This window comes from Chelonia mydas, chromosome 10 (genome assembly GCF_015237465.2).
Source record: "Chelonia mydas isolate rCheMyd1 chromosome 10, rCheMyd1.pri.v2, whole genome shotgun sequence".
NCBI lineage: Eukaryota > Metazoa > Chordata > Testudines > Cheloniidae > Chelonia > Chelonia mydas.
The window spans coordinates 45409920-45425424 of record NC_051250.2 but is presented as its reverse complement, the minus strand read 5'-3'; the positions used below and the strand labels follow the sequence as shown (position 1 = coordinate 45425424).

The window sequence follows — 15505 nt, the reverse complement described above, 5'->3', positions numbered from 1 at the left end:
AGAAATACGGTACTCCTCTTTGCTGGTGTAGTAACAGTGTATAAGAAATGGTTTCAGAGAGCAGAAGCGGGTCACAACTAGCTGGCCCAGGCCATCACAATGGTATACAGGTGGGAAGTTTGGGCTTTTTCCAACCTTCTGGGGGAACTGGAGCAGGAGACTGAATCCACATGCACCTGCCGCTCTCTATTCTCCTGGCAGTGGGGCCTCAACTTGGTCTCTTTATTCATCTAGATCTGTATTGTAATGACCCCCCGGCACATTGATGTCATTGTTCACATGTAAAATCCCAACTGTGCCCTGAAATCAGGATCACAGGATGTTGGGCCGTAAAACATGTTAATAAGGGAACATGTAACCTCCAGCCCAATACTGCATTTCATGGAAAACACTTCAGATTAAGTGACAAAAATAGACACGGACTGAAAGGAACTGGTGACAGTCAGGAACAGATGCAGTGCTCCGACTCAGCAGCCAGCACAACGACTCTTCAACAGCACTGTTCCAGCAGGGCAGATGGAGCCAACAAATGGCCAGATCTACTGTATGTATGTTTTACCATAAACAAAATTCCACCCGCTGCCCAGTGAAGTTCACAAAGCCTACCTGGCATGTCTGTTTTTCGTTTACATAACGACTTATTAACTGTGCCACTTAGAAGCCAAGGCTCATTGCTAAACTGAACAGATGTTATCATGCTCTCTGTTTGTCATACACATTCAGCATTCCCAGTTGCCATTTATAGCTAAGAGTGATCTGTGCTCACTGCTTAGCTGATTTGGAAACATTTGCCTGAGGTCACTCTCCCAAAAAAAAAAAAATAAAAAAATAAAAAAAAAAAATAGAACTTACATTACCTCACACGGCACTTTGAAGACCACCTGTTCTTCCAAGGAGCCCTGAAACAAGCTTCCTCCTGCCTCCTGTCTCAGCTGGGACAAATCCAGACACGGGGCCACTTGATTCAGAGATGGGGTAGTATGCCGAAGAGGCTGCTCGGTGTTCACTTGTACAGAGTCCAGCAAGTCTGTTTCTTGGATGTTTTTGCCCGAGGAGATGCAAGAAGTCCCTGATGCATTTCCCATTAGGAGGGGGTGCTGCATTGCAGAGCTTGGCTCCAGGGTCCTGCTAGGAGGCTCAACTCTCTTCTTATTCAAATCCCCAGGCGGTTCACTTTCCTTTTTGGTTACCTTTGTATCTATGGCCTCATTCCCCTCCAGTTCCTGTTCCACAGATTGGCCTTTCTGCTCCTCTCCTGCTACAGCCTCTACCAGGAACATCTCAGATGCTGGTGGAGGAGTATATCTTTGCCCGTTAATGCTCACAGCCGGAAACTGCAGCTGAGCCCCATTCTCAGCTTCTTCTGGGGCTTGTGGCATCTTCTCTTCCATTACATGTTTTGCTCCACTCTCAAGATACATCTCTGTCAAGGAGAAGTAAGTGTCACCCCTGAAAGGCGGGGAGCATGGCTGAGGTTTGCCAGTTTCAGCATCCTCCTGACTGCTGGGTGTTCCAAGTTCTTTGACTTCTGGAACATCTCCCACCACCTGGCTCATTGCAGCTACTGATTGCATGCTCCCCAGCAGGGCGACGGAAGGGCCATTTCTTTGACTTTGAGAGAGATTTTGGCTCTCTCTCAGCCCATTTTCTTGACTTGAAACTTCCTGTTTTGCTGCCAACAGGGCAGCAGGCTCTTCCCCTTTCTTTTTCTTCTTTTTAGCAAAGGACTCTCTGGTGGTGGGCTTGGTAGTTATTTCCTCCACCGTCTCATAGATGTATGTGAAAAAGCTATTTCCATTTTCCTCCCCGCTTTCCATAGAGGAGTCTCCATTGGTGGTCACCTCTGCATCCAGAGGCCTTGTTAGGAAGTTGTTTGAATATCCAGTGGTTGCATTTAAGGACGGCTCTTTGGGCTCAGCAACATCTTCCCATAATCTTGACTTAGGATCCCCAACATGCACCTTTGCTACATCTTCCTTCTCCCATAGGGAGGCACCTGAACGCAGATTCAGATCCCCAGTCAGCCGGCGCTTTCGCTGGAATCTCTCAGGGCTTGTCCTCCTCAGCTTCTCCACCTCCATGTTTTCTTTCCCTCGTTTTCGGCTCTGCTCTATTTCATGCAACTTGGCTTCTGCCTTTCGCTTGAGTTTGGCAAACCACCTCTGATGTATTTTATACTCCGTCATGGTTCCCACTTCCAGGACACCGGAACAGGACACGATGCCTTTGGTATTCCTAGCAGAGGCCTGGTAAATGGCCGCATCATCCTCTCTGCATCTGGTGACCAAAAACAACATAGTGAGACACACCTGTCCCCCTCAAGGCACTTTCCAGACACGCGTGAACACACCCACACACACGGCAGTGAGAACCGCTCAGGAGAAGAGTCCTTTTTACAGCTGGTCAAAGAGTAGCCACCAGGTACAACACTCAGGAAACGGGGGATATTTTGGTATCACCATTATTTTCAAGTCTGTTCACCGTATGACGTCACAAATACTAAAGGGCTCACATCAGGTAGAGTCTAACCGAAACCCAAGTGCTTGTGAAACTGCCATGAATTTGTCAAGGTAAAAAGACTAAGCAAAATCCATACTCAGAAGTGGTGACTGTTTGGCTGAGTTATGCTCAAACTTTGAGCTTTCCTGGCCAGATGAGGAATTCCCTATAGCTCTTAGCCACAGTTGGCTGGAGGGTGCTGCCCAAGCAAGGGTACCAAGAGGCACTGAGATTCACCAGCTCCAGTGGTGCAGCCATGCACTCCCCCTTCTTGCGCCACAGACACAGGCGAATGCACAGGGGTGAAGCCATAGTTGCTCAGATGCCCAGCTGGGTCTGGAGCACTACAATCAGTGCCAGCCTGCTTTCCCCACACCCAATGCTCCCAGAGCACTAGCAACAAGAGGATGGATGGCTGCCCCTGGAGCAGGTGCCTTGGCAAGAGACTCCCTAACATATGCAAGGCAGCCACAATATGATCCTCAGTTTCCACATGCAGGAGGCATAAGCTGAAATATTGGCATTGGCCTAAACTGGAGAGGACTGTGGTGAAGAAGGAACGGATGGCATCAAGAACTCCATTGATTCCACCCTGATCAAGTGAATCCCCATGCAGGATTCTTCTCTCAGGCTCTGATGTGCTCCATCTAACTCTGCTTCTTGAATTTCCTCCTCCAGCCTTCCCTTTTGCCACAGGAAACCAGTCTAATGAGATCACTCCCCCAACTCCACCTCACCTCACATGCCTATGCCCAGTAGTTGTTTGAAACCTACCTTGACTGGTTGTAACAAGTGGGGCCTAGCAGGACAAACCCATTTATGAATCTCGCTGCGGGAAAGTGGATAAAAGTTCATAAAAGGTTCCGGTCACCTATAGCAACCGAATGGCTTCCTGATGTATCAAGGACTTTTCCAATCATGTCTGGTAAACCAGAGGAGGGTGGGACTGGAAATCAATGAGCCAAACTTAGTGCATTGGAAATAAGGATTTAACAGAAGGGTAAAATAATGAAGAGATGGGCTATTCTACCCATCACTCTCTTTGTGGGAGGGGTTCTTAAAGTTAATTAGCTGGCCAGCTGAGAGATGGGTGAACAGGAAAGGAGTAAGCTTCACCATCATGGCTGCCACTCTCACCATCTCCTGGGATCCACCATGACACTGCTGGGCTTTTGTCAGCCTGATCATGACCGATGTCTTCAACAGACTGGGCCAGAAGGACCCAGCTGGACCAGCTAAATCAGGGGTGGGCAAACTATGGCCCAGGGGCTACATCCGACCCTCCAGATGTTTTAATCTGGCCCTCGAGCTGCTGGGGAGCAGGGTCTGGGGCTTGGCCCGCTCCGGCGCTCCAGCTGGGGAGCAGGGTTGGGGGCATGTCCCCCCTCCGGCTCCTATGTTTAGGGGCAGCCAAGAGGCTCCGTACGCTGCTCCTACCCCAAGTGCCGCCCTCACAGCTCCCATTGTCCGGGAACTGTGGTGAATGGGAGCTGCAGGGGCAATGCCTGCGGACAGGGCAGCCCTCAGAGATGCCTGGCTGCGCCTCCGCATAGGAACCGGAGGGTGACATGTCGCTGCTTTTGGGAGCTGCTTGAGGTAAGTGCCGCCTGAAGCCTGCACCCCTACCCCCTCCTGCATCCTAATCCCCTTCCCCAGCCCTGATCCCACTCCAGCCCTCCGAATCCCTCGGTCCCAGCCCGGAGCACCCTCCTGCACCCCCAACCCCTCATCGCCAGTTCCACCCCAGAGCCCGCATCCCCAGCCAGAGCCCTCCCCCCCCCCGCACCTCAACCCCCTGCCCCAGCCCCTTCCTGCACCCTGAACTCATTTCTGGCCCCACCCCAGAGCCCGCACCTCCTCCTGCACCCCAACCCCCAATTTCGTGAGCATTCATGGCCTGCCATACAATTTCCATATCCAGATGTGGCCCTCAGGCCAAAAAGTTTGCCCACCCCTGAGCTAAATCCTGAACACTGCCTGGTTCCTGCCAACACCCCTTCCTTTGGGTCTCCTTTTCCTTCCCCACTTTATATCTTATCCCTCTTATCCCTGTCCTTTTGCCTTCTGTCTAACGAGAGTCTAGCTCAGCCAGCCAAGACTGTACAAGTTTTAACACTGCTGTGAGTCTATGGCAGAGAGGCAATGCCCTATACCAGAAGTTCTCACCTTGGGGGTGTGGGTGTCAGACTTTCTAGGTGCGTGCGGTGAGCCAGGCCTGTTTAAGAGACTGGCGTTGCAACCTGGTCCACAGGGTCACAACACCATTCAAAGTTGACCCGTCTGTCCCTCTGTTGTGATGGGGGGGCAGCATAGGTAACGGTGGCTAGGGCTGGAGGTTGCTCAGCTCCCCCAAATCTAAGCCCGTTGCCCACATGCACAGCCCAGCTCGGCAGGCGAAGCCCACCTCCGGCAGTGCCAGGGCCAGCGCAGTGCTAAGCTGCCCAGCAGCAGGATGAGCAGGGGGAGTCCCCAGAGCCCAGTGCTGGGCATCACCGGGAGCCCCATATAGTGCTGTGGGCAGAGTCCATCCAGAGCCCAGCAAACCAGTCCCATTCTTGTTGTGGCAGCGGTGAGTCCATCCCTTGCAAGTGCCTGCAAGCACAGTGGGAGGAGAGAAGAGGAGACGGGGAATGGGCTGTGGAGGAGGGAGCCAGCCAGAGGTAACTGTGGCCACCAGCACAACCACACAGCTTCCTGCACTCCCAGTCCCTCCACCCCCACAACATCACCCACAGCCCCCAAACCTGTCCCTCTCACAACTCCCATCCAATCCCCAAATAAACCTCCAGCCCCCGCTTAAACCCAATTAAAAAATAATGCCAAGGTGGGAGTGGAATTCAAAAAAATGGTTATGAACCCCTGCTCGAAACAGGCAGATGCTGGTACAATTTTGCTGGGTCTCGGAGTGGCTGATCAGACTGTGTGCTGGGCCGGTGTTTCTCCACCAGTGAGATTACAAGTACAAGCCAGCCCTACAGACAAAAGCTGCGTTCTCTCTCTTTGTGTTCTTTTCTCTCCTCTTTCGTGTGTTTGTAGTGATTGGTCTTCTAGGAGGTAAGACCAGACTTCAACCACAACAGCTACGACAGCTCCAGCCATTTCAACAAACAACTTCTCTTCCCCCACCCCACACAAAGGGCAGTTATTACCATCTTTAACACCATCGACAGGGATCGGTGTCCTAAAACCCCTCTACAGCTAAAGGGAATAAGGAATATCATTAAAATGAAAGCCCTACTTGATACTTTACCTTTCAAATTTATCTCACTGTCCCCTGCCCCCCCCTTCCCCCCCATTTCTTTAATAACAGGTTGAAAAGATTTGTAATGGGCTAAGCAGGTGGAGGTCTCTGTATTCCATAACCCTGAGCCTTGTTTAATTGTTTAATGCTGTACAGTGAAAGGAATGTGTGAACATCTCTGACTCTCTGGGCCCATATATTCCATCAAGATTAACACAACAGACGCTACTGCGCCATCTCTCTGCCATCACAGCTCTAGGGCTCCTCTCAGACAGAGATCCATAAGGCTTCCTGCTTCTGTGAGATGAAACGGTTATTTACTGTGATTGTAGTTCTTCAAGATGTGATGCAGACATGTTTCTACTTAGCTCTGTGCACGCCCAGCATGCTGGAGCCAGAGAATTTTGCCTAGCAGTACTTGTAGTAGATGGTGCTCACGCCTCATAGCCATAGACCCTCCCCTGGCTATATGGGGCAGTGCCACTCTGACGCCACTTGGTTCTTTCTCACTGAATGCCCAGAGACGAGACTCCGATGTCTTTGTCTTCGAGCAGATGCAGCCATGTATTCCACGTAGGTGGCTCACAAGCCGTACCCCCTCCTCGCCACACACACACACCCCTGGAGATGGGACCCTATCTGCACAAGAACTGCAGGACCACTCTATGAAAACTTGCATCTGCCCTGGAAGCTGTGATGATGGTGTAATGGTTTGTAAATGTGTGGACCCCCACGTGGCCACCCTGCAACATGTCCAGGACTGGGACGTCACATAGGAACACTATTGCCGTTGCTTGTGCTCACAGAATGAGCTCACGCCTGCTGAGGGAGCGTAGCCAAAGCTATTTCATATGCAGGCTTAATACAGGATGTTACCCATTTACAGATCATCTGCGAAGAGACGTCCTGTCCCTTCATATGATCTGCATATGGCACAAACAGATGAGGCGAAGCACAAAACAGTTTAGTCCTGTCCAGATAAACCGCCAGACATTGCCTGACATCTAACATATGGAGACACTTCTCCTCCAGAGATGAATGTGGCTTAAGGGGAAAAAAAAGGCAGAGGTAAACATACCACCTGGTTCAAATGAAATTGAGAAACCATGTTAGGCAACATTTTGGGTGTGGTCATAAAGTCACTTTGTCCTTGGAGAATTGTGTTTTAGGAGGCTCTGCCATCAGAGCCTGAAACTCTCAACTCCCCTAGCAGATGTTATCACCACCAGGACTGCGCCCTTCTGATCGAAAGGAGAAAGGGACAAGATGCCTGGGACTCGAACAGAGGTCCCATCAAAGCCACTCGGACTGTGTTAAGGTCCCACAAAGAGACCGGCTCTCAGTCTGGAAGACGGAGACCAAGAAAACCTTTTAAGAATTTTGCTACTATGGCATTGGAGAAGACTGATCTTCCCTGAATGGGGGGGATGAAACACTGATATCGCCACCAGGAGAACCCTCAATGAACTAAGCGCAAGTCCAGATGACTGATGGTGCAGCAGATTCTCCAAGATGTCCTGGACAGAAGCCTCCAAATATCGCTCTTCCTCCTCACTCAGCAGCCACACCTGGAGATGCAGAGAGCTGAGTGTGGAAGGCAAAGTGCGACCATGATTCTGAGCGAGTAGGGAGGGAGAGGAAGCGGTATGGGAGGCTGAATGGACCACTCAAGAAGGTAGGAGAATCAGCAGGGCCTCAGCAATGCCTGGGCAACGAGAATGAGCTTGGCCAAATCTGCCTTCAACTTGAGGATGACCTGTGGGATGACTGGGGGAAAAGTGTACAGGAGAGCTGACTGCCAACTGAAAGTGTCAGACAAGAAGCCCGGTCTGAGGCCCCCTCAAGAGCAGAACAGATTGCATTTCCTGTTGTCCCTCATAGCAAATGGGTCGATCATTGGGATTCTCCCAGCTGCGAAGATGACCTGGAGGATGCTTGTCTTCAGAGACCATTTGTGACTCAGGAAAAAATTCCTGCTAAGATGGTCCACGAGACGATTCTAGACCCCTGGCAAATGGTGGCTACCGGAGTAATGTTCTCCTCGATGCAGAAGGGCCATAACCTGATCACCTTTAGGTAGAGCGTCCTGGAGCAAGCTCCCTCTTGGTTGTTCACATAATACATCATCATGGTATTATCGGCAAGTAGTGAACCACTCCCTGATATGGTCCACAAAAGCGTGACACTCATTGTAGATGGTCCAAAGCTCCAGCACGTTGATATGCAGTAAGGACTCCTACTCTGACCACAGATCTTGGACCCAGGTGTGCTCCCCAACCCATCAGGGAGGTGCCAGTGACAACAGACCTGGCTGGAAAGGGCTGGATTGTCTGGATGCATCCATCACTGCTAGGAAACCAGGATGAGTTGAGGAAGATGGACCAATCTGTCCAAGGGGTGAAGAGTCAGACAATAAACCATCCAGAGCAACATTTGAACTTTGAATGAGCAAGAATTTCCTCTCTGGACCTATCCCACAGTAACCAGTTCTTCAAATACGGGAAGATGTGGATTCCTTTCTTTCTAAGATAAACCATCATGACAACCTTGCATTTGGAAAAAACCCAGGGGGCAGAAGAGAGGCCGAATAGAAGCACCATGTACTGAAAATGACGCTCTGCCAGGACAAACCGAAGGAACTTTCTGTGACCCAGCAAAATCGCCACATGACAATAGATATCCTAAAGGTCCAGAGCAGCAAGCCAGTCGTTTGTCGACTATTCTCTCCGCGTTGTCTCAAAAGTGACCATTCAGAACCTCATGTATCTCATAGATTTGTTAAGGCCACAAAGACTGAGAATGGGTCTTACCCCTTCCTTGGATTTGGGCACCAGAAAGTACTAGAAATAGAAACTATGACCCTGATGTTCTGGCAGAACCTCCTCCACCGCTCCTAAAGCTAGCAGAAAATGGACTTGATCAAGGAGCAGTATCTCGTGAGAGGGGTCCTTGAAGAGCAATGGGGAAGGTGACCTCCGATCTGATGAGAGCCTAGGTGCCAAACCAGCACGCATGGCCCGTTCGAGCAGGTGCCGCTTCAGACGAAGATCCCTCGCCACTTGAGTCCCATTTGGAGAATAATCTGCAAATCAAACCTTGCTCCTTGATATGAGCCTTGCCTTAATACAGCAAACACAGCGTGTGGCGATCGTTGCTGGGGATCACTCCCCCACAAGACGGACAATGTTTGAAGCCTAGGGAGGATATCACCAGGGAAACACAAACTACAGTTAACTAACACTAACTAACTACAAAAACTAGAAAAGTCACTAAATAGAGGATTGTGAGGTAAAAACCACACAGAGCTCCAACTCGAGTCCCAGGCGGTAAGAAGGAACTGAAGGGGATCCGAGCAATGCTGCCTCATATAGCCCAGGGAGGAGCTATGGCCATGAGACAACTGCCACCCCTCTGTGGGTACTTAAGCCAAAATTCGCTGGCTCCAGGGTGCTGGGTACGCACACACCCAAGTTTGAATATACGGCTGCATCTACTCAGGGAAGAAGTTCACGTGTTTACTGTTACACTGGTATAAACCCAGAGTCAGTGGGAAGCATAGGCGCCGACTCTGTGGGTGCTTTGGAGCACCCATGGGGAAAAATTAGAGGGTGCTCTGCACCCACCAGCAGCCAAGCTCCCCTCCCTGCCCCACCTCACCTCTGCCGCCACCTCCTCTCCTGAGCATACCGCATCCCCGCTTCTCCACCTACCTCCCAGCGCTTGCTGCCTCCAAACAGCTGTTTGGCGGCGGCATAGCAAGCTCTGGGAGGGAGGGGGGAGGAGCGGGAACATGGCAGGGCCGAGGAAGGGATTTAGGGAAGGAGTTGGAATAGGGGCAGGGAGGGGGTGGAGTTGGGGCAAGAACTTTGGGGAAGGGGTTGGAATGGGGACGGGGCAGGGGTAGGCGGGCAGGGCGGGGATAGGGGCAGTGAGGGGGTCGAGCACCCACTGGCACAAGCAGAAGTCAGCGCCTATGGTGGGAAGTCAGTGTAGCAGAGCTGACTCTCCACCTGTAAACTTCACAACATGAGCTATGAATTTAGGGAGAACACATGCTGGTGTCAGTGGCTATGTGCGACCCTTAAACACTGTCCTATCTCCCTTATTCTCTCTGGTCTCCAAAACCCAGGACTCGAATTGGGCTGGGATATACTGAATCAGAACACTGAAGCTGTTAGCCAGAATCTCAGCTTTCATTTTAAAAGTGAGTTAGTTTCTCACAGTTAGGTTGCGAAGAAAACCTTGAAAATGTGACGTGAGCACAACCAATGCAGCAACAGCTGCCTGAGTATGCAGAGAGCCTGAAACAATGGCTCTAAGAGGTGTGATCTGCCCCATGCATCTCAGTAAGGTATTGACTCTCGTGCCCAATTACAGTAATTTGAATGTCAACATTGAGAGTTCTTTCATTGCTGATCACAGTATGCCAGAAAAGAGAAGGGCAACCGTATTATGAAGAGCTGCACAATCTGTTCAGAGAGTAATTTCATTTTGGTGTCATAAATGGGTGGCACCTGGGAGAATACCAGCACTTTCCTCCTACTAACCTGCTGTGTGGACTAAAAATAGTTTTCAGATCACCATGTGACTGGGAGATGGGGCTTAGCACATGCCAATACCATAATTCAGCCCTGGCCATGGGAACAGCAGAGCCCATGTGACCATGATTTGACCATCTGTAGGGTCTATTGTGAGCAGCATCATATACTGGTAGAGCTTGGTTTGTGGGCAGAGCTTGGGAAAACCCTGCTGTTTATTCTAACTGCCTCAACTTCCTCTGACCCAGCTCTCCTCCTGACCCCTTCCAATCTGGAGTCTGTCCTCACCACTCCATTGACTGTGGCTTCACCAAGGTTGCCAAAAGCTACTCTGGGACTATTAGCTATTCCTAAAAGGAAGTTCCAGCCTCATCCTATCTTATCTGTCTGCTGCGTTCACCACTATTGTTCACCATCAGCTCCTCTGCCTTTTCATCTCGCAGCTCCCATCATTCTGTAGGGTCTCCTCCTCCCATGCGGACTGAGACACATGCTGCTACCAGAGTTAATATACTTAGAAGATATTAATACCCCCGACCTTTCTCCCACTTGCTGCTTTCTGCATTACACCAGAGAATGGTAGCAGTAGTGGGGGCTCTGGCTGAGGCCTTGGGCTGCCAGGGTGGGGGTCAGAATAATAAAGGAGGTGACAACAACCAGAATGGGGTGGCATTAGGGACAAGGTGATGGAAAGTTGGTGAGTGCTGCAAACTGAACAGCTGATGATGGCTACCATATTAGGCATTCAAAGCTCAGGATTATGAATGGATGGTGGGGGTGAGGGGAAGGCAGGACTGAGAAGTGTCTCTCTCAAACTGGCATTCACACATTTAGAAGCAGATAGCTCAGGCTGTGCTGAATAATCTGTATTCTCTCTGTTAAAACAAGTTATATGGAGAGGATTCCTCCAGCAAACTCAAATGCTCTCTGGCTTTCTTTCTTACTTGTATAACTGCAGGGTGTGGCAGTTTCCATGCTGGAAAATCTCATACTTCGGTAAGCCGCAGTATCGGTCCATCTCCTCATCATCCTTATACCAGGTCACTTCTGGCAGGGGGTACCCTGGACAGGAAATTGCATATCAGCATATGGGGCATTACAATGAACATGAAAGGAAGGCTGCAGATCTTGTTCTCAGAGATATAAAGAATCAATAGTAAATTAAACCTCAGCCAGGGTCTCTTCCCCAAGCTCATCCCAATCAGCAGGTTGCACAGCGAGAGAGTACAGCAGTTTGTAATCTTGTAATTTACGCTATTAAGAATCCAGCTATTTGTGAGCAAAAATTAGAGCCCTTCATTCCTAAGCGGGGAGAGTGGACCATTAGACCACATTCAGTCACATTGGCTACAGCCAGGAGGTGAGAACATTGACACTTTTAGACGAAGCAGGCATGTCTGGACTGGATTAAGCCTAAGGTTAAAAAACAGACACTTGGTTCTCCATGGAGCTACCAGCTCTTCACAACGCATCAAATTCTGTAAACTGAGCCCAAAGTTTCCATTGAACAGAAACAACCCTGATTGCATCACAGTTGGTTTGTGTCCTACAAATGCTATTTGACAACAGATGTTTCCTGCCTTTTCAGTAGAATGACATCATGACATGTGTGACTGGCTGGTCTCTGAGCCAGGGAAACAGATACATTCCTACCCGGATCAGCTGTGGCAAAAGAGATCAGCAGTCAGTGGGTCTGCCCCAAGCAAAGCCGAGTTAGCTACCTGCTCTACAATGCAGCTTCCTGTCCAGACAAGGGGTGCAGGGCAAATTCAGGAGAGCTGCTTTACTGCAGAGATCTCTCTACTGGGAGTTCCTGTGCAGAGGGAGGTAGATTTAGGATTATCCGTCTCTGCTGCAGAAACAAGAATAATGATTATGCTTCAGTTAGTTTTGCAGAATGCTAGATAGGTCATTTATCTTAGGGCGTATTGGGAAGCATGTCCCACTCCATGTGTTATTCCTTTAAAACTTCTCCTCTTCTGTGCAGTATGTGGCTGAATTACATGTGGGTGCTTGTTACAATGTGCAGGGTTTCCTTATCAGCTCCCTATGGTGTTTTTGGATATGCTCTTTCCTCCAATCAAAGCAGCTCTAACTCTGGTTGTGATTAGCCTCCTCCCCAAGGGAAAACCGCTCTAGCAAGCGGCCCTTGGTTAATTCAGTCACCTGTTTCTGGAGGCTGTGTTCAGGACTCCATGTGCAGACAGGCAGAGACTCACACTGCGCAAGCTGCAATAACCAAGTCACCTCCCAGCTTTAAGGAGGTTTGCATTGGACAGTGATAATTACAGCTCTAAATCCCAAGCTATTAATCTAAGACTCATTTCCTGCAAACATTCTGATCGGTTTTACAGGCTGCATTTCTGTAGAGGCAAGGTGGCTAGACAACCGTGCACTGTTCACTTGCTCTTCCTCCGTATTATCCCAACCTGCCCCAGCCCCGCTACATGCTGGAGGACAGGGGCTTCCCTCCCCTTCATAGCCCAAGAAGCACTCCCTCCAAAGGCCATGTGGAGACATCCTGCACACCATCCTTCACACAAAGGTGTGGCCTTTTCCAGGCTGCTCAGGGCAACTCAGAGCCAGAAATGACCAGGATTATCATCCAGCATGACCTCCTGCATCATACAGAGCACAGGGAACCTCCCTCTGTGAGCCCCGCCTTGTGTTTGAGCTACAGCAGGGTTATTCTGTTGGGGAGGCTGCAGTACCCTTTAGTTAGAGTCTGGGGGACGGGAGCAATAGGCTAATTCTTGGGAGTGTCGCACTGCAGACTGGGTTTCTCCAGTGAAGTCAAACACTGAACAGAAGGCAACAAAAGACTTTAAAAGATCAACAAAGGCAGTGGTGGCCCCTCCCTGCCTACCACCTCACGGGAGACATGCTGTCACCATCCACTTTGCTCCCCTTTTGGGGGACCCCTCCCACCTCTCCTGCTCTGTTCTCCCTTGCCCCTGCGCCTCTGAGGGATTCTCTCCACCGCCTTCTGGGGATTCTCCATCTCTGCCTCTGCCTCCGCCCCCCTCCCTCCACTGCCTGGGGGACCCTACCTCTGGGTCCCCTTCCCTGGAGGCAGCAGGCACTGGAGTGAGGTGGGGAAGGAGCTGCTTCCCTGAGCTGGGTGCTGAGGGGTCCAGTGGCAGCAGGGACAGGTGAAAAGAAGAGACCCACTACTACAGGGCTCAGCAGAGACAAAAGGGGAAGCTGCAGAAGAGCCCCTGCAAGCCAGACCTTGCCCTGCTGCAGCAGCAGCAGCAAAGGGAGAGGGTGTGGGGCTCAAGTGCCCATGCACAATGAGACACAGGCTCCCAGCTCAGCTCCGCCCACGCCAGACCTTCTGATCAAGCCACATGGGCTGGTAAAAAGAAAAGGAGTACTTGTGGCACCTTAGAGACTAATGAATTTATTTGAGCATAAACTTTCGTGAGCTTATGCTCAAATAAATTTGTCAGTCTCTAAGGTGCCACAAGTACTCCTTTTCTTTTTGCGGATACAGACTAACACGGCTGTTACTCTGAAACCTGTCATTGGCTGGTAAGTTGCAAAGGGAACTGCTGGAGGGGAGGGACATGTCTGGCACCCTCCCATAGAGCAGGTGTCCTAGAGGTGCCCACCTACTGGGATGTGACAAACTTCCCTGCCTTTGCAGGCGTGCAGGGAAGGAGCCGATAAGGGACAGCACTGCTAATATCTGAACTGGGGGTGCGGGGGGCTGAGAGGCAAAAGAGGGGAAAACAGCTCTTCTCTCTTTGCAAGTGTAAAGCAGAGTGGGTGTCTGCTCGAGCGGCAGTGCCAGCCAAGGCATGGCCTAGCTTCATGTGGGAATGGCAATAGCTCATGGCCAGACATATGGGGCCGAACACATGGGGCCGAACACACAGCCAGCTATTGCAAAAGCAGTTCCAAGAAACTAAGTTGTAACTACGTATCTGTGGTGTGTCACCCCAGGACTGCAGTATCTGAGCTCCTCAGCAGCATCAGTGGCTTCTCTGGGTCACCCCCCGAAGACAGGACTAACCCCACTGAGTGGAGGAGGAATTGAGACACCAAGATTCAGCCCACAGTCACACAGCCAGGACTAGAGCCCCAAGCCTTATGCACAATACAATCCCCCTCCATAGTCATTGCAAGAAGCTCATAAAAGCCTTTCAGAGCGTGTTCTATGATCAGCAGAAGAGAGTCTCCTTCATGGGCTCCACAACCCCTGGAGTGGAATTCAAGGTAAGAATCACCTTATGTGGCTGGGTCCGAGCTGTGACATTCATGCCATGTCTCTTCATAGCTTTGTGTGCAAGAGATCCAAGAATAGAGACTGCAGCCAGGAACCCTCAATATTCATTTACAGCACTTGGCTCTTCCCTGGGCCCCACAGACCCCAAGTGCTTCACACAGGAGCATATCATAAGCCCTATTTTACAGGCGAGGAGACTGAGGCACAGCAGTGATTTAGCCAAGGAAGTCCCAGAGCCAGGATGAGAGCCCATTTCTTCTGATGCCTCTCCTGCTTGGGCAGAGACCCACTGCCTTGCTAACTCAATATTTATTGTTACGGGGCTATGAGTTTACATAGTGCTTTGCAAACATGGGCAAGACTGGCTCCCCGGTCAGGAAAGCTCCTTCTAATCAGACAGGCACAGACCAAGAGCAGAGGAAGGGTGCAGGAAGAGATGTGAGGAGGGATTACTTTGAAGGCGGAGAGGGATGGAGGAGGATGGAGAGGCAGCTCTGGGTTATGGGGCAGCGTGGAAGGAGGTGTAAAGCTGCATGTGGGAAGTTGACCCTAAAAGAGTAGCTTTTCGGGAGGGGAGGTGTGAGAGCACAGAGAGCCAGTGAGTGAGCAGTAGGCAGAGAGGGAGAACGGGGTGAGGTTAAGGGCAGAGCTGGAGCAGAGCAGGGATTTAGCACGGGCACAGGGAGGAAGAGTGGATGAAGGAGAGATTACACAGAAGTGGGAGACCCAGCAAGAAGGGTTGGAGCTGGAGGAGGAGGAGGAGAGAGAAAAGCCAAGGAGTGCAGACCTGGAAGCGGAGAAGGGCGGAGCCGACAGGGGCGATGGATGTGAAAAGAGGAGACATTCCATTCTGGAGCAGGCCAGATCCTTGTCACATCTTGATTGGTTCCGCTAGAGCCAGGCCCATTGACTACATCTGACCAGGAAGCATCCAAACAGAGATGTCAGCAAGTCTGTGAGAGATGGGAGGTGGGGCCAGGGCAGAGAGGGGAGGGG

General features: G+C 50.7%; 1 protein-coding gene across 2 annotated transcripts in view; it reads right to left on the bottom strand.

Moving 5' to 3' along the window:
* The window catches only part of ALPK3 (alpha kinase 3), an 87828-nt gene that overhangs the window by 30759 nt on the left and 41564 nt on the right, over positions 1 to 15505 (bottom strand). Inside the window, exons 3-4 of one of the 2 annotated variants that reach the window (XM_043523944.1) lie at positions 11223 to 11340; positions 858 to 2277 (exon numbers count right to left, since the gene is read on the bottom strand). In XM_043523944.1, coding sequence (XP_043379879.1) covers positions 858 to 2277; positions 11223 to 11340 — 1538 coding nt within the window. The remainder of the gene's footprint in view (positions 1 to 857; positions 2278 to 11222; positions 11341 to 15505) is intronic. The other variant, XM_037911480.2, reaches the window with a different exon arrangement.